Here is an 18,604-nt window from a genome sequence, read left to right on the forward strand (position 1 = left end):
ATATGCTTCAGCCAACTCAAAAATCCATGTCAACTTTGTTTTAAACAACATGCTAATGCTTGTAAAAGTTTAAGACTCTGTTTTTTTAAGCCCAAGGATTCATTCAGACCCATCTTTAGCCACATAATTTATTTCATCCCTGCCCCAACCTACTCTTTCTCCCTATAATTAATGTTAATTTTTAAAGTGATGATAAAAGGCACATATGCTTGTTAAAAAGGATTCAGAAAGGCAAAAAGGTATTAAAAGAAAACCAAAATCATCCACAATCATAAATCTCCAGAGACAGTCAATTAAAATTTTAGCATATAATATTTTCCAGGTTTGTTGCTGTACAGATTTTTCAATGAAAATGAGAATTATATTATTTATACTGTTTTATAACATGCTTTCATTTAACATATCACAGACTCTGTGTTAATAAACACTCATGGACTCATCACTGTAGTTACTGCAAAGTGTCCCCTTGGTGTGGATCTTCCAGAATTTACCAAAACAATCTCCTGTGGATGGGCACTCAGGTTGTTTACAACTTGGTGCTGATAGAATCCTGTCTATTTTTCTAATGGCAGGATGTTCTCCAATTAGAAACACAAAGGAAATATCTTAGTTCTTCATTTCCCGCAAGTCTACACTTAGAATAAACTCTGTGAGATCTATCATTTGTCAGTGGGATTTGCCAACAAAAGTGAAAAGGAAAAACGTAGAAATGTGACCTCTCCCAAGTGGGCAGAAATGAGGGCTGCAGGCTTCAGTTTTGTCGTCAGTGGACTATCAGGATAATCACCAGTGCCTCTGGTGCCCTCCACCTATAAAATAGCCAGAGGTTTGTCTTTTCTTCCTTTCTTCTTGTTTCTTTCAAAAATATTTATAAATTAAAAAAGACGAATGGAATTTGTGTCCTTGCTTTCCTAGCCAGTGCTCTTTCTTTTTAAAACACCTTATTTTACTGCCATGACAAGTTAAAATAAGCACAATCTGTGCAGCTTTCCAATCCAGACTGAAGCACATTCAAAGAAGCCCAAGCCATGATTCATTCCTCCTCTTTTTGTAGGATAAATAAATATCTGACAAAGCAACTGCCCGAACTGGAGCACACTATGCATCCCAGTAAAATCAACCAAATCTTCATTCAATTGCAACCCAAGCTTGAAAAGAAGTCAGACTAGAGAAAACCTACATGGTCAACGAGAGACCCATGGCTTATTTAGTTAAGGTTATCGGTACTTTGCTTTCCATGCATGGAATCCTTACCCATGTATGCTGCCCAGTGCAGAGCACGCCGGTCCTTCTTGTCAAATGCATTGATATTTGCCCCTTTGGCCAAGAGTAAATTGACCATCTGAAAGATAACCAACAATGAAATCAAGCATACATTCTGTAATGGTGAGGCCTCCTCACTGCCTGCAGATGATCTGAGCCAAATTAACATGAAATCTAAAGGCAGGTCAGAGATCTGGAGTTCTGACAAAGTAGAAATATGATGTCAGAGCAGGACCTGTGTCATGTGTGTCAAAGGAAAAGATCAAAGTGACAACCTACTTTTTCAATTCATTGTGGCTCTAAAGTTGAGAATGATATAGATGCTGAAGGTTTGATATACAAATATTTTCATCACATTCTTTAAAATCTTAGCAAGAAGATCAGTTTCCACTTGTGGCTGAAAGTGCCTGGAGGGAGTGTTCCAATTCTGAATGAAAAAAATACCCACCTCCACGTGGCCGTTCAGAGCCGCATGGTGCAAGGCTGTGCGCCCCCCTCGGTCAGAGACATTGACACTGCTCAGCAGGGGAATGATCACTTCTGCACATTTGACAGCCTTGTTGGCTGCTGCCACATGAAGAGGGGTCTGCCAGTTCTTGTCCCTTGCATTGACATCAGCTGAGTGCTTAATCAAAACTTGTACTGCTTCCTACAACAAAAGCAGAGTTTGCAGAGGTCACTGACAGACATTCAATCAATGCTTACTGGTGTAAGATGCTTCACCAAACCCCGGAACTATGGAGAGAAAGGCTCCCCGACCCTACAGGCTGGCTCCAGACAAGCCAGGTAATATTTGATAAAGATCAAAAGAGTGGCACAGATAAAGACAGAATCACTTTACCTTTCTTTGTCAAGCCAAGAGCCCCGGCACATGTCTAAAATCAAATAAACCTTCTAAGTACATGATGATATCCTTACAATGTAGAAGGCACTCTTAGGCCAAATGAGAACACCCACGTGCAAGTGTGCATACCAGGGTAAAATATCCATAGACAAAAAGGCCTCAGATATTCTTGGATCAGTTTATAAATCTTTGGTTCTCTCTGCCAACATCTTAACCCTCAGCATCATGTGATCAATAAGTGGTCAAAACAGGAAGTAACATCTCCGTTACCATCTCAACTTAAAGCTATGAGTTGTTTCCATCTTTTCCACGTTACAATGGGTCACTTCTTTTGCCATTGTTGAGTTTCTTCACCTTCATTGGGCCTCCCACGTTTTTTCTTCTATTGGCCCAGTCAGCTCCCTAACCTCTTCATCTATGACTTTCAACCCTGGCTATGCAATGGAGTCATCCATGCAGCTCTTAAAAGCACAGAAGCCAAGCATGGGCAACATAACAAAACCCCATCTCTAACAAAGAAAAAGAAATCGACAAACATATATACAGGTGCAAAAGTAATTGCATTGCTTTTAATGGCAAAAACCGCATTACTTTTGCACCAACTGGGAGTGGTGTTGTGGACCTCTAGGTCCTAGCTACTCAGGAGGCTGAGGTGGGAGCATCACTTGAGCTCAGGAGTTTGACGTGACCACAGTGAGCTGTGATCATGACACTGCACTCTGGCGTGGGCAACAGAGCAAGACCCTGTCTCAAAAAAAAAAAAACTAGTTTAAAATGATTATGGAATTAAATTCACAGACATATGGAATATTAGAAATGGAGAAAGCCCTAGGGTTCATCTGGGCTAACCCCTTCATTTCATAGGCAGCTTTATTTTATAGGCAAGATGACGGAAGTCCAGGGCAATGACCTGTCAGCCTGGCTGACTTATGGGCTCATGCATTTTCTAACAGGCTATTTTCTACTAGGCTTACTCAGTGAGTAGTCTCAGTCAAGCATCCTGACATAAACAGATTCAACAGTTAATTCTCCTTAGTTATTTACATTTTTAAATCCTAAAGTTTTAGTCTGCTACACTGGCTTAATACATATAATAGAAATTTAATATAATATTTTGGCAAAAACAAAGCTTTGATTAAAAACAGATAACTACCTTTTTAAAAACTGCATTTCTCTTTTAAAAGTTTTAAGCTTGGAAGCTCTTTAACTTGGTTTTCCAAGGGAGTAACTTGATGGCTATTTAGGGAATTAATTTTTTTTTAATTAAAGAAGTCTGCCTTCTCCTGTATCACATATTGGCTAAAAATTAGTACCCATGAGCTTGCTCTGGCAGAAATATACAAGGTAAAAAAGAAACTAATGTGGGGGTAGGGAAGCTGAACACTTCCTGAGTCAAGAAAAGATTCTTTTTTTTCTGTTAAATTTTTTTTTTATCAACTTTTATTTTAAGTTCCAGGGTACATGTGCAGAATGTGCAGGTTATATAGGTAAATGCGTGCATGGTGGTTTGCTGCATAGATCAACCCATTGCCTAGCTATTAAGCCCAGCATCTGTTAGCTATTCTTCCTGGTGCTCTCCCTCCCTTCTCCCCACTGACAGGCCCCAGTGTGTGTCATTCCTTCTCATGTGTCCCTCTGTTCTCATCGTTCACCTCCCACTTGTAAGTGAGGATGTGCAGTGTTTGGTTTTCTGTTCCTGAGTTAGTTTGCTAAGCCTAACAGCTTCCAGCTCCATTCGTGTTCCTGGAAAGGACATGATATTGTTCCTTTTTATGGCTGCATAGTATTCCATGGTGTATATAGTATTCCATGGTGTATATGTACCACATTTTCTTTATCCAGTCTATCATTGGTGGACATGTGGGCTGATTCTATGTCTTTGCTACTGTGTATAGTGCTGCAATGAACATAAACATGCACGTATCTTTATAATAGAATGATTTATAACTGGATTGCTGGGTCAAATGGTATTTCTGCTTCTAGATGTTTAAGAGGTTACCACACTGTCTTCCACAATGGTTGAACTAATTCATTCCCACCAACAGTGCAAAAGCTTTCCTTTTTCTCTGCAACCTCACCAGCATCTCTTGTTTCTTGACTTTCTAATAACTGCCATTCTGATGGTATCTCATTGTGGTTTTGATTTGCATTTCTCTGCTGATCAGTGATATGGAGCTTTTTTCATGTTTGTTGGCTGCATGAATGTCTTCTTTTGAGAAGTATCTGTTCATGTACTTTGCCCACTTTTTAAAGGGGTTTTTTATTTCTTGGTAAATTTAAGTTCCTTGTAGACCGGATATTAGACCTTTGTCAGATGGATAGACTGCAAAAATATTCTCCCATTCTGTAGGTTGCCTGTTCACTCTGATGATAGTTTCTTTTGCTGTCCAGAAGCTCTTTAGTTTAATTAGATCTCATTTGTCAATTTTTGCTTTTGCTGCAATTGCTTTTGGTGTTTTCATCATGAAATCTTTGCCCATGCCTGTGTCCTGAATGGTACTGCCTAGATTTTATTCTACAGTTTTTATAGTTTTGAGTTTTACGTTTAAGTCTTTAATCCATCAAGAAAAGTTTCTTTAACAGTGCTTTTCAAACCATCTGTGGTAAAGAACCAGTTTTCTTTTCTTTTTTTTTTTTGAGACGGAGTCTGGCTCTGTCGCCCAGGCTGGAGTGCAGTGGCGCAATCTTGGCTCACTGCAAGCTCCACCTCCCGGGTTCACACCATTCTCCTGCCTCAGCCTCCCCAGTAGCTGGGACTACAGGCTTCCGCCACTACGCCCGGCTAATTTTTTGTATTTTTAGTAGAGACGGGGTTTCACCATGTTAGCCAGGATGGTCTCGATCTCCTGACCTCGTGATCCGCCCGCCTCGGCCTCCCAAAGTGCTGGGATTACAGGCGTGAGCCACCGTGCCCAGCCAAGAACCAGTTTTCTAAAAACAGTTATTATTTCAAATCCATCACTTTTGAGCCAATACTTTTGTAAAATACAATAAAAAGTAATCAGTAGAATAATAAAATGAAATAAAAACAAGATAAAAACTATAAATGTAATTAATGTAATTATTTTAACATTAAAGTTAATGGGCATGAAATTATCAGCTTTGCCCTAAAAGTTTCTGACCACCTACTCTTTTCACAACAGATAAGATAAAAGCTCATAGTCCAGTCCCAGTGCACAGGCACGCTGTGAATCATGCTCCTTCAAAGCCTTTGTTTCTTTTTTTTTTTTTTTTTTTGGGACAGAGTCTCACTCTTTGGCCCAGCCTGGAGTGCAGTGGTGCCAACCTGGCTCACTGCAACCTCTGCCTCCCAGGTTCAAGTGATTCTCCTGCCTCAGCCTCCTGAGTAGCTGGGATTATAGGCATGCGCCACCACGTCCAGCTAATTTTTTTGTATTTTTAGTAGAGACAAGGTTTCACCATGTTGGCCAGGCTGATCTTGAATTCCTGACCTCAAGTGATCTGCCTGCCTTAGCCTCCCAAAGTGCTGGGGTTACAGGCATGAGCCACCACACCTGGCCCTTTGTTTCTTTCTTAATGAACAAACACCTGTGAGGATTCTGGTATTTCCCCCAAATGGAGGCATCAGCCCAGTTAACATTCTGTTTTAGGACTGTAGTCCTTGTTGGATGACACCCTGTAGCAGGCCGTCCTATATAAGATGCAGAAATAATAGAAAGGAGGAGCTGTCATGGGATGTCATATGGGAGGTAACTGGACATGGCATTTGTGAGTCAGTCAGTTTCTACTTTTTACGACTCTTTTTATTTAACAAAAGGCCACTTCAACCTTGAAATAAGAAGTAGAAACATACACTGTGGCACATGGAAAAGATGAGAATAGGAGGCATGTGTCTTAGAAACTATCATCCTTAATATTTGTTTCTTTACTCTCAAATGTGCATTGCATTTCAGTGGTCATAAATTACTCACGGAAAAGTAACTCTTTATGACTACACATAGTCCCTGCAGCCATAAGCAATGTCATTTTATAAATTACAAGTTGCTTTAGATAAGGGTCTAAATGTTATACAACTGTCTGTACTCTCCACAAAGCCTGGCAATTGCTTTGCACATAGTGTATATTCAATAAATTTGGGTAGAATAAATATATTGCTGTAATCATCAGCAAAGTCTGTAATAATCTGTAAGTGTTAATTTTACATTACTATGGACTGATGTCCCTGAGGCTGCACTTAAGTTCTGAAGGCTTATGTTATATTACTGTAATCATAGCAATTTCATATTCTGTAAGAATTGCATAAATTGATGTGCAACCAATTTGCTCAATTAATGGGATTGTTCCTCTAAAAGTACCAAAGTACCAAGTGCCAAAAAAACTCACCCATTATTTTAATTATTATTCGAGCACAATTATTCTAAGAACTAGGAGTGCAAAGGCAGTTTGCTGGAGACTTTGGGATATGAAAGAATTCTAAGCGAACTATTTAAGAAGTGCTGACTTTAACCATTAGGAAGGGCAGACACTAAAGTATGACCAGTGTTGAATCTCAGTTCTTGAAGTGTGGCATGTAGATGACATATCAGAATCTTCTTTTGAAAAGGCAAATTTCTGGGCCTAACCATAGGCTTCATTCAGAATCACTAGGGGTGAGGTTTTAGAACAGGTAGTTTCAACAAACACCACAGATAATTTAAATGCGCTAAAGCTGGGTACCACTCATCTACATTTTAATAGATTATAAAATGCCTACTTTCTTCCTTTTCCAGGTATGACCTATATTCTATACATGAACAACTTTTTATAATCATGAAGATAATTTAAGGAAAGCAATAACATTCTACTCTTCCATATAATGTTTCCAATTCTCCTGTCTACTAGCATTAAGCCCACAATAATGATCATGTTTTTTAGAGGAAAGGGTAGAACATAAGTTTTTTAAATTTCAACTATAAAATAAAATGCTTATCCTGCTCAGCTCTGGGAAAGATCTGTATACCAGTTGGGTCTTCTGTCTGCACAGAAGCCAAAAATAGATGTGCTTTATTGGCTAGAACAGGCTCCATAAGGGTGCTAATGGGAATTGAAGAAAGCAGCACAGAATGGTGGTTAAGCAGGCAGCTTCTCTAGTCACACTTTCCTCCACTTTCTGGCTGTGACATCGACTTCGTTGGCTCCCTACTAACTTTCTGAGATTACATTTCCTAAATTAGTATTGCCAATAGCATCCGTCTCGAAGGGTGGATCAGAGGTTAAAAGAGAATAATATACAGAGAGTCCTTAGCATACTGCCTAGCAGACAGTAAGTACTTAATAAATACTCATAACTACAACACTTACATGGACACACTGTCCTCACTCCTACACTCTAAAGATAAGATACAACCATTTTTAACTTTTCTAACCAAAAGGCAGTCTCTAGAATGGAGATGTGAAAAGTTCAGCAATTCTCCTCTGATGCTCCTCTCAACTGGTTATAGCAGAAAGGGCACCTGGGACGGGCCAGCCACGTCTGTACATAGGCCACAGCAGCCTGCATGCCTGGTTATCTCCCCAAATACTGTATACTAAAACTAAAAGCCACACTTTGTACACACTTTAGGGCCCCTGTAGCACACTTAACAATGCCTTCTACCAAGTGGGCTTCCATAAACGTGCATTAGACTTTCTGGGTTTGTGTACATTTCATTCCTTTCCCCTACAGTTGCTCTTTTCCAAGAAAGAAAAGCAAAAAAATGCAAGAATAAGCTGAACACAGGAAATAATATGAAATAGGCTTCACAAGAACACTTCAAAATATTCCCACTGGCAGCCCCAAATCTTGCTTATCTATGTTAGCTGGCACTGTAAAAGATGTTTCTCTAATATTTTAGTAAGGGCCTCTCTTCATTTCTTCACAGCCTAGGGAGTACACAGAAAAAAAACGGAGAATGAGTTCAGAGAAGCCCTTAGGGAGCCAAAAAGGAGACAGTGCTGTTGGGCTCCAAGCTGTTTCCAACCTGGAAACCCCAGATGTGCCAGATGTGGGGAGCAGGTTGGGGGTAGGAAAGGGTCATGGGATTGGGTCTAGAAGGGAACACACAAGACAGCCTGATCAGCATCACATAAGTCTTCAAGATTTATCTCTAGAGCTCAGTTATATTTTGGGAGATTTTCAAGGGGTATGATTATGTCTTGATCTACTTCCTTGTCTATGGAGGACAAAATGTCAGGCATGGATTCATATTTAATCAATATTATGATCTGACACCCTTATTGCTTAACATACTCAGGAAATGAACTTAGCAATGCACCTTATTTTTCCAGACACAGAAATCTGAACATAAATCTTGCCTGGATGAAAACAAGCCTCCAAAATTTTGACTTACATTGATATCTGTGTTATATGCAATTGTGAAACCAGCCTTGATTTTGCAGGTTTCAGTGGCTTAGTTGGCTTTTAGTGTACACATTCCCATAAACATGCTTCAACTCTGTTCACCCTGCATGCATAAAAGATTATTACCACCAACATTCTGATATGGTATATACCAGTTCTATCTTACCAGTTGTACAAAGAAAATTATTATAGCTTAAATTAAAAACCCAGTCTTTAATAACTAACTCAAAAAAAATTCTTTTCTAACTAGGCAAGATGCTAGAAATACAATGGCAAGCAATAGGCATGGCATACATTTCAAGGAGCTTACTGTCTAGAAGATCTTTTTAATTCAAATAGAACAACAATTTCTATGGTAGTTTTGTATTGTGCCAAGTCGGCCGAGTTGAACTACATTTCCCAGAATTCCTTTCCCTGTAGTACTCCCTTCAGGGTTGGCCACAAGAGATATCTGATGAGTTTTGGAAGGCATAAGTGAAACTGCAGCCTAACTGGTATGCTGTTGGGCACCAGCTAGTGTTGCAGCTTCACACGATGACACTAATCGGCTGGATCACCACGTTGGCAAGGGGCAGTGCCTGGCTTGATGCTTCTTCAGATCCTGCTGCATCTCCTTCAGTTTCTCCAATTCTTGGGCCAGGTGCATGCACAACTCCTTCTGCAAGTCACCCATGTCCATGATGTTGGAGGCAGTGTTAGACAGACCTCAGTTCCAGTTTGTCCTTGATCTCCCCCATTTTACATCCAGCTTTTCCACTGTAGACTCTGCTGACCTACAGTGACTTCAGGGCCTCACAGAATCCAAGGTGATAGCCTTACATAGACCACAGCAGCCCTACACACTTGTGTAAGATCTAATTCCTATAATAAATATCTTGCTCTGTATCTCTCATGGTGGTTCTGCTTCCCTGGTTGAACCCTGAACCCTGAGAGATCAATTACCTGTATTTTATAAGCCAATAGGCTTTGAGGACAGACAGTACAGAGTTTATAAACTTTTCAATGAAGAAATGGTTGTTAAACACATGGCCATGTAATATCAGTGCTTACCAATCTAAGAAATGGACCTGTGCCAGCTCTCAGCTGAAACCATATATCCATCTTGACAAATGCTAACAGTTAAATTCCAAAATACCAGTCCAAACCTTCTCTTTTCTTCCCCTCAAATCTACTTTATTTTCCCCAACTATTAGTTAGGAGAGGCCTAAAATAATGGCAATAGGACTAAATTTCAAAGAAGAAGGAAATCTGAATTTAGAACTTCCACAGGACAGCAATGTGCTTGGAGTTAAGACGTCTTCTCCACCGTCAGCTCTCACAATGGTTAGAGAGACTCCAATTTTCTTTTCCTTTCTTTTCTTTTTTTTTTTTTTTTTTTTTTTGTTTTTGTTTTGAGATGGGGTTTCACTCTTTTTGCCCAGGCTGGAGTGCAATGGCATGATCTCGGCTCACTGCAACCTCCGCCTCCCAGGTTCAAGTGATTCTCCTGCCTCAGCCTCCCGAGTAGCTGGGGTTACAGGCATGTGCCACCACGCCCAGCTAATTTTGTATTTTTAGCAGAGACAGGGTTTCTCCATGTTGGTCAGGCTGGTCTTGAACTCCTGACCTCATGATCCACCCACCTCGTCCTCCCAAAGTGCTGGGATTACAGGCATGAGCCACTGCGCCCAGCCGAGACTCCAATTTTCATAAGAAACTGTCCAACTTGCTGTGACAGATACTAATATGAAGACATCGTGAGCTCATATGTGACCCAATTATTTACAATTCAGGGTTTGTTTGCATTTAATTCCTACCTGGCAAGGGATTCTTTTTTCCTCCCTGCAAACCTACAGAGGGAGTTGGTTACTTGGAGAAGCAACAAAAGCCTTTCTCAGATAGGAAGGTCAGTCCATCATTAGGCTGACTGGATTCAAACACACTAAAGATACTTACAGAATGCAGACTGGTTGTTGATGGAAAATGGATGTTTTGAGGATTGAAGTCTTTGAAGCGAGTTGAGCTAACAAAGGTAGAGATCACTTGGGAAAGGTCACAGAGTAATGAAATCATCTTTTTTGCGTCTTTCTTTTCCACTAGACTACACACTTCCTAAGGGCAGAGACCATGGGTCTTAGTTTTTTTTTTTGTAACTCCATCAGCTACAGAGAAAAGGTGCCTGGCATATAGGAGGTTCATATTGAATTATTTTCCCAACTAAAAAGACCTGGTTCTTGTTAAAGAGGAAACAAATCCACACATATTTTTAAAGAGACACTTAAATTTACTAAAGACCAAGTGGTCTTAAAAGGCCAGGAAATACTCCTCTATGAAGGGTTTGGTCTCATGAAGCTGGTAATACCCACTCAGTCAGCTCACTGCCCTCATTTTCCCAGACAAAACGGAAATAAAATGTGGGACCATGAGAAGATTCTGAATTCTCCAGGGTCTGAGCCAGACAATTTAGGATTATTGACCTCTCTCACTCCATGCGGGATATTTGGAAGGAGAACAAAACCAACCCCTTTTAAAAACTACTAAAATCACAAAGCGCAGCAAGAAAAACTATGACTACTAAGCTGTCACCTACCAAGTATATTTTGAAATTTCCAGATAGTTGCCAAAGAGGAAAAGCTGACACCAGTAATGGCCAAAGACACCTGCAACTTCTGTATATTCATTCTCAGCAAGACCTTTTGCTCCTAGGTGTACCTGGAGAACATCACCTTCTCAGCAGGAGAGGAGAAGCTGCATTTGGTAAACTCAGCTATGGAGGTCAGTCATCCAGCACCAAGTGCATACAAGGTTTGAACCTCTTGTATCCCTGGATAATGGGCATCTCCTCTGACCAGGCTTCAAGGCTGACATTCACCAGGGTTCCCTGCCACCCCCGCCTTCACATTGATCTTCTCATCCTTTATACTTCCCCTGAGCTACCTGATGCATTTACCATGGTTTGATGATCATCCTCCCTGTCCCTGAGTGCTAGACTTGTGTAAATAATTATAGATAATCTATCAGTCACCTTCACCCGAATTTCCAGCATTCAACAACAAATTATTTCTTGGATGCCTAGAATGTACCAGGCTTGGGATACATCCAGGAACAAAGTACAGATCCCTGCCCTCATGGAGCTCCCACTCCAACGACATGTTTGCTGAACTCAGCGTTAGCAAACAGGACCCACCAGCCTCCCGGCCCCTGCTCCCCTGCTCTGTGCCTCTTCTGTTAACAGCATCACCATTTACCTACCAGCTTCTTTCCCACCTCACCCCTACTAGGTACTAAATCCTGCCAGGTTTACCTCTAATGAGCTCTCAAATCATGGACTCAGCTTTATGACCTCATCCCAGCTGCTTCAGGCCTCTTTTGGTCTCTTATTGGCACTCCTTGCTGAGACCCCTCCCCCTCAGCCCATTCACATGCTGCCACCACAAAGGTTCTCTGAAACACAGATCTGAGCATATCACTCCCCTGCTGTGACCATTCTCCATTGCTCAGAGGATTCCAAGCCCTCTGCCATCTGGCCCAACCTCCACTATCAGATTTACCTTCTACTATAGCCTGAGTTCCAGTTATACCTCCATGAGGCCCCCATTCACTCACTTCCTTGCCTCAGCCCTCCCTCCTTCTCCTGGCCTGCTAAGTCCTTACTCATCCTGTAAGGACCAGCTCAACTGACATCTCTTCTTGGAAGATTTCCTCTATTCAAGCAGGCAGTTAGTTGCTTTCTCCTACAAGTCAATGATGATACTGTACTGATCTGCCTTCTGCTTTGCCTCCTCCCCAGGCTGAGAACTCACTGAAATTCAGGATCATGCTGTCCACGTTGAACTACCCCAGACACTCCCCAGCCCCACTCAGCACTATGTCTGGCATGCAGGAGATACTCAAATGAACAGCTGTTCATTTTGGGTAACACTCTTACATTAGAGGTAAAAGCCTTTTGCTTACCAGGAAGGATTCTTAATTCACTAGCAAGAATTTTTCTTTTTCTAGGCACAGTAGGTATTAGATTAAATATGGTAATCACTCACTTCACTTCTGGAAGCAACAGCCCGGTGCAGTGGAGTCAGCCACATGTTGTCCTTGGCATTTACACGAGCTCCTGGAACCAAATAGCACAAGTTAGAGACATAATGGAGTCAAGGGAAGCCCTGCCGACGTTAAATCAAATGCTGTATCTTGCTCCCATTTGCCTGACATAACCACCACCTCTTCTTTTCTTTGTATTAGTCATGTGCTGACAAGATTTGATCAAGGCTGAGGGGACCAGAAGAAATCTGCTTTGCCTAAAAATCTGGGACTAGCCAGATATTTTGGTAAAAAGAAGTCAGTTTCCATGAGCTTTTGGATAGACAAGACAGCAGGCCTATAAATTGCTCACTACTTTCTCAACCTATGGGGTAGGCAGATAGGCTCAAGCATGAGCCAAAACCAGTTCACACTCAGAAGAGTGCCCATGCTCAGCTCTATGAAGCCATGCCATCATCATGGAACAGAAGCTCCCTGCAAAAGAATTCACAGGAAGCAGAGTTCACCCGCCTTCCATGACACCCTCGCCATTCTCCATGATCACCAGCCCACCAAGTCCATGTCTGAACAGCTAAGACATCTGATATAAGCTTCCTTTTAGGGGGTTCAGGGTTTTGATTAGTCTTCTGGTCAGAGATGGGATGTTTTATAAAAGGGCTACGAAAGGGGAGGAGGGGAAAATATGTATATCTTTGTAGAAGCAATAAGAGAAGACAATTCTAGCCTTAGGATGATGAGGAAGGAAGCTCATGAGGACAGAGAGTGGAGAAACAAATCAAAGAAACTAGAAAGTAAGGCAGAGAAAAGGAAACACAGAGGTGGTGCCTCAGGACAAGGGCTGAGAAAGTGAGTCAAGGCGAAGCAGGAGCTGACTAATCTCCAAGAGGCTAAGGCCAGCTGATAGCTGGAAAACAGAAACTTTTTAAAAAGGCAGTGGACTTTCAGGCATAAACGTGAGCTAGAGGTTTAGTTTAAGGCGCTGGCTAAAAGTAAATAACAAATCATAGAACTTACACTATTCTTTTCTTTAACTGAAGAACAAATGCCAACAACAGCATTAATCACAGAAAACAAGAACATAATCCCTAAAACAAAGACAGCTGGAATGCCTCCCCTCCAACCTCCACTTTGATTTCATTGGTTTCAGATGGAGTCAGGTACAAGGGTTATCATATTATGCTGTCAAGGTTGAGAGCCACTGATGAATTGTTGCTTAATTTATCCAGGTTAAAATTATTTAAATCCTAATTCCACTAACACCAGCTTGCCTGAAGGAGTTCAAGCTCCTTACGTCAGTAAGGACCACAGTAAAATCAGTTTGGGTGTGCAAAAATCAACAGGCATCTCTGGTCTCAGTAACAGGAAGCTGTGGGCTAAATGCTCTGGCATGAAATGAATGCAGTTTTGGAAGGACAGTGGGATTCATGGTCAGGAGATGTAGATTTGAGTTCTGATTTCAGCACCTGCTGGCCCAATGACCAAGAGCCACTAATCTGCATAGTGAGGCTAACAACAACAGTATTAATACTTCGCTACCCACTTCACCAGGTGCTAACGAGAATTAAGTGAATAGAAAAGTGCTTTGTAAATTGCAAGGGACTAGAAAAACATTAGCGGTTCTTATTTCCAAATCACCTCCAATGTCTCATTCACCTCTAAATCGATGACTCAGATTTTCAAAGAAAGTGAAAGGCATGATCTTGCCCTACAAAGGATGAAGTCAAATAGGAAATTTAAGAACACAAAGAACCATCACCTAGAGACTGTACAAATACATATCTTTTTAAAAGCAAGAGAGAGTCGAGTGCTAGAGAATGCTAGGGAGAAGAAAATCCAGATATGATTAAGAACAGCAAAATTGGTTAATTTTAAAACAAAATTACCACTACCAAAACCAAATTTTAGATTTCTTCTTCTAAATAAATATTAGTTCCAACACAGTGTCAGGTGATGGTCACAAAGTCTACCTTTCTGGTTTAGAAACACAGCATTTATCCCTTCAGATCTTCCAACACTCTGGATTCAAACCTTTTAAAACTACCTGCCTTTACGTCAGGACTTTTCTTGCATCGTAAATAAATATATTTATGACCACATTGTGTGGTAGATTTTTTTTTTTTTTTTTTTTTTTTTTTGAGACGGAGTCTCGCTCTGTCACCCAGGCTGGAGTGCAGTGGCGCAATCTCGGCTCACTGCAAGCTCCGCCTCCCGGGTTCACGCCATTCTCCTGCCTCAGCCTCTCCGAGTAGCTGGGTGTGTGGTAGATTTGACCACATTGTGTTTCTGTCTAGTAAGCCGAGTGCACATTTATTTCTTATTTTGGGGCTGTTTCTTTGGCACCCATGCCACAAACATCACTCAGACCATATGCAGTCCTAGAGAGCTGGAATTATTTTTATTATAGTCTTTCGCAGAGTAAATTTTGTGCTTTTAATTTTTTGTAAATTCAAAAAATGAATGCAAGTAGAAACCCAAATGTCAAGACACATATGGAAAGGTACTTCTCAAAATTCGTCAGGGAGAAGCAAATGAAAGCAGCATTAACATACCATTTCACATCCATCAAATAGGTAAAAATCATAAAGTGTGACAAGGCCGAGATTTAGCAAGGGTATGGAGCAACAGGAAAACTTAACATACAGCTGGCAAGAGTGTGAATTGGTACAACCTCCTTTGGGAAACAATGTGGCATTACCTAGTAAAACTGATGACATGCATGCCCAACCACCTAGCAATTCCACCCCAATCATATACCCTAGAGAAACTCTCACACATGTACATGAAGGTTCACCGCAACATGTTTATGCCAACAAGAAATTGGAATCCTAAATGTCAATCAAGAGGAAAATGGATAAAGACGTTGTGGTATATCTGTACAATGGAATTCTACACTGTCATGGAAAGGAACAGACTGAAGTTCTGTATATATAAACAGATGTACTTTTAAAATCATAACACCGAATGAACAAATCAAGCTGCAGAATTATACCTATGGCATAATACCAGTTGTATTTCTATATGTTGTTTATGGATGCATAGATATAAAATAAAAGTTTAAAATATGGCTGAGTATAAATACTAATTCTGGATAGTGATTGCGTCTAGGGAAAGAGGAATGAAGTAAGAGTGAAAAGGAATGAAGTAAGAGTACCCATACAGCTGCAACTGTGTTTTCAATGTTTTATTTCCTTAAAGAAAAAAAAAATATATATATATATATTGCAAATATGGCAAAATATTAAGAGTTCTTAAAACTTGGTGGAAGGTATATGGATATTCACTATATTATTCTCCACAGTTTTCTGTATGTTTGAAATATTTTCTAACAAAATATTTTTAAGAAAGCTAGTGCATTTGAAGTTTTATGTTTCTTAATGAAAATAATGGGGGAGAGGGGACTAAGCTGCTTTTGTGTGTGTGTGTGTGAAACGGAGTCTTGCTCTGTCACCCAGGCTGGAGTGCAGTGGTGCGATCTCGGCTCACTGCAACATCTGCCTCCCCGGTTCAAGCGATTCTCCTGCCTCAGCCTCCCACGTAGCTGGGATTACAGGTACCTGCCATCATGCCCGGCTAATTTTTTTATTCTTTAATAGAGATAGGGTTTTGCCATTTTGGCCAGGGTGGTCTTGAACTCCTGACCTCAGGTGATCTACCTGCCCCAGGTGCAAGTATTTGTCTAGGATAAATAATTTAAAATGGACTTTATGTGTTATAGATAATACACACTTTTGGTTTCAAAAGGTCCTGTAAAGCCTCTAAAGTGTGCCGGTTTACACCCTCAGAATGTATAAGATTGCTTAGTTTCCCCACATCCTCGTCAACACTTGATACTATCATGCATTAAAATATTTTTTTTTAATTTTTTAGAGACAGGGTCTCACTCTGTCACTCAGGCTGGAGTGTAGTGGCATTATAGTTCACTGCAGCTTCAGACTCCTGGGCTCAAGCAATCCTCCTGCCTCAGCCTCCAGAGTAGCTAGGACTGCCAGCACATGCCACCATGCCCAGCTAATTTTTAAAATTTTTTTGTAGAGATGGGGTCTTGCTATGTTTCTCAGGCTGGTCTCAAACTTCTGCCCTCAAGTGATCCTCCTATTTCAGCCTTCTAATGTTCTGGGATTACAGATGTGAGCCACCGTGCCCAGCCAGACATTTTAAATATTGCAAATCTGAGTCAATAATATTGTATTATGTACTTAAACATTTGTTAAGAAGGTAGATCTCATGTTAAGTGTTCTTACCACACACACATCCCAAAAAACCCCAAAATAACAAGAACAAAGGGATGCGAGGAAACTTTCGGAGGTGACAGAGATGTCTATTACCTTGATTGTGGTGATAATTTCATGGGTGTTTGCATATGTCCAAATTCACCAAGTTGTAGACATTAAATATATACAGCTTATTGTATATCAATTATACTTCAATAAAGCTGCTTTAAAAATAAATAGGCCGAGTGCGGTGGCTCATGCGTGTAATCGCAGCACTTTTGGGAGGTCAAGGTGGGCAGAACACCTGAGATCAGGAGTTCAAGACCAACCTGGCCAACATGGTGAAACCCCATCTCCACTAAAGACACAAAAATTAGCTGGGCATGATGGCAGGCGCCTGTAATCCCAGCTACTCAAAAGGCTGAGGCAGGAGAATCGCTTGAACCTGGGAAGTGGAGGTTGCAGTGAGCCAAGATCATGCCACTGCCCTCCAGCCTGGGCAACAGAGCAAGACTCTATCTCAAATACATACATACATACATACATACATACATACATACATACATACATACATACATACAAATCTGATTGAAAAAAATAGCATCTCTTTGTTTTAGTTTCTGGTCTAACAATAAGGTTAGACATCTTCTAATATGTTTGATTACTAGCCATTTGTAATTCATTTTCTGAGAATTACTTGTTCTTATTCTTTACATATTTCTCCCATTTTTCTGTTGTTTTTTCTTATTTATATTTATACACTTTTATCATTATTATTATTATACCGCATTCTGAAAATTTTTAGTTTTATGCAGATCCAAATTTGGCTTTCAATATTAAAACTCTTTCAAGGAGAAAAATGATCCCACGCATGCTGAACCTCATACAGTGACACACATCCGGGATGTAACGACAACAGCATTGTTCGCGTGCAGCGTCAGAGTCCCTTGAGAAATTTCAAGGTGATTAGAAATGTAGGCAATGCCTTCTTTCAGTCAGTGTTTAAGTCCTCCATTCCTCCACTTCTCTTTCTCATGGAGGTTGAATAGGCAGCTGCCAGGAAAACCTCCTCTCCCCCATAACAAAAATTATTATAACAAAAGCAGAGTTATCTGAATGGAGATGCAAGAAGCATTTCATCAGTGTCATCTCTTGCTGCTGGCTTCCTCATCCTCTTCCTCTGAACACTTTCAAGAGTCTTGTTTACATGTCAGAGGGAGATGTCAGATGGTTTTGGCTATGAATTGAATATTTATAGCTGATTTTTTCTAAAGGAAGCTTCACATTATTTACCTGCCTGTCAGGCACCATTGTGCACCGAAGGACACAGTCTGCATGTCTAATGATTTAAAGGCAAATGCTTTTTCACCCAAGGACATGTTAAAGCTTAAACATGAAAATAAGCACTAGGGTATACTGATTCTTCAGAAACAAAGGCCCAATCCATCAGACATGATCACTAATTACAAACTAAGGATGTTCTTCATCTTATCCCTATTACCTCTTAATTTTATTTTCATAGAGATCAGGGGTGAAGTAAACTCTGGGCATCTTTTCCAGAGGCAATATTTCTGTTCTGTAAGCCATGTCATCTAGAAAGGAGTAGAATAAAGAAAATGGAAGTGGTGTGATAAGGGTGGACTAAGTGTGACTGAAAAATCTCACAAGCCAAAGAGAATAATTTCTTCCTAAGCTTAACTTATCCAAAGTTTGGCTTTTAATTGTTGAAGTAAACATGAAAGGTCATAAAAATATGTTTATAATATAACAAAATCAGCTTGCTATTGATTTTTTAACAAACCAAATCATACAGCACCAGGAGCGCTTCAAAACAATTACCATAGAAGAGGGTATGATAATTCCATGAACGTGGCAATTGCTCAAAACATTTAACGAACTCTCCTTGGAGTTGCCTTTATGGCCAATTTACAC

General features: G+C 40.4%; 1 protein-coding gene across 10 annotated transcripts in view; it reads right to left on the bottom strand.

The window, feature by feature from the left end:
• Window positions 1-18,604, bottom strand: part of ANKRD44 (ankyrin repeat domain 44) — a 330,964-nt gene that overhangs the window by 145,424 nt on the left and 166,936 nt on the right. For 7 of the 10 annotated variants that reach the window (XM_055290102.2, XM_055290105.2, XM_055290101.2 and 4 more), the window contains exons 4-6: window positions 12,464-12,534; window positions 1,712-1,912; window positions 1,255-1,342 (exon numbers count right to left, since the gene is read on the bottom strand). In XM_055290102.2, coding sequence (XP_055146077.1) covers window positions 1,255-1,342; window positions 1,712-1,912; window positions 12,464-12,534 — 360 coding nt within the window. Of the gene's footprint in view, window positions 1-1,254; window positions 1,343-1,711; window positions 1,913-10,382; window positions 12,419-12,463; window positions 12,535-18,604 lie in introns of those variants that run through there. The other 3 variants (XM_063644864.1, XM_063644863.1, XM_063644861.1) reach the window with 2 other exon arrangements.

The sequence above is a fragment of the Symphalangus syndactylus genome, chromosome 8, assembly GCF_028878055.3.
Source record: "Symphalangus syndactylus isolate Jambi chromosome 8, NHGRI_mSymSyn1-v2.1_pri, whole genome shotgun sequence".
Classification (NCBI taxonomy): Eukaryota; Metazoa; Chordata; class Mammalia; order Primates; family Hylobatidae; genus Symphalangus; species Symphalangus syndactylus.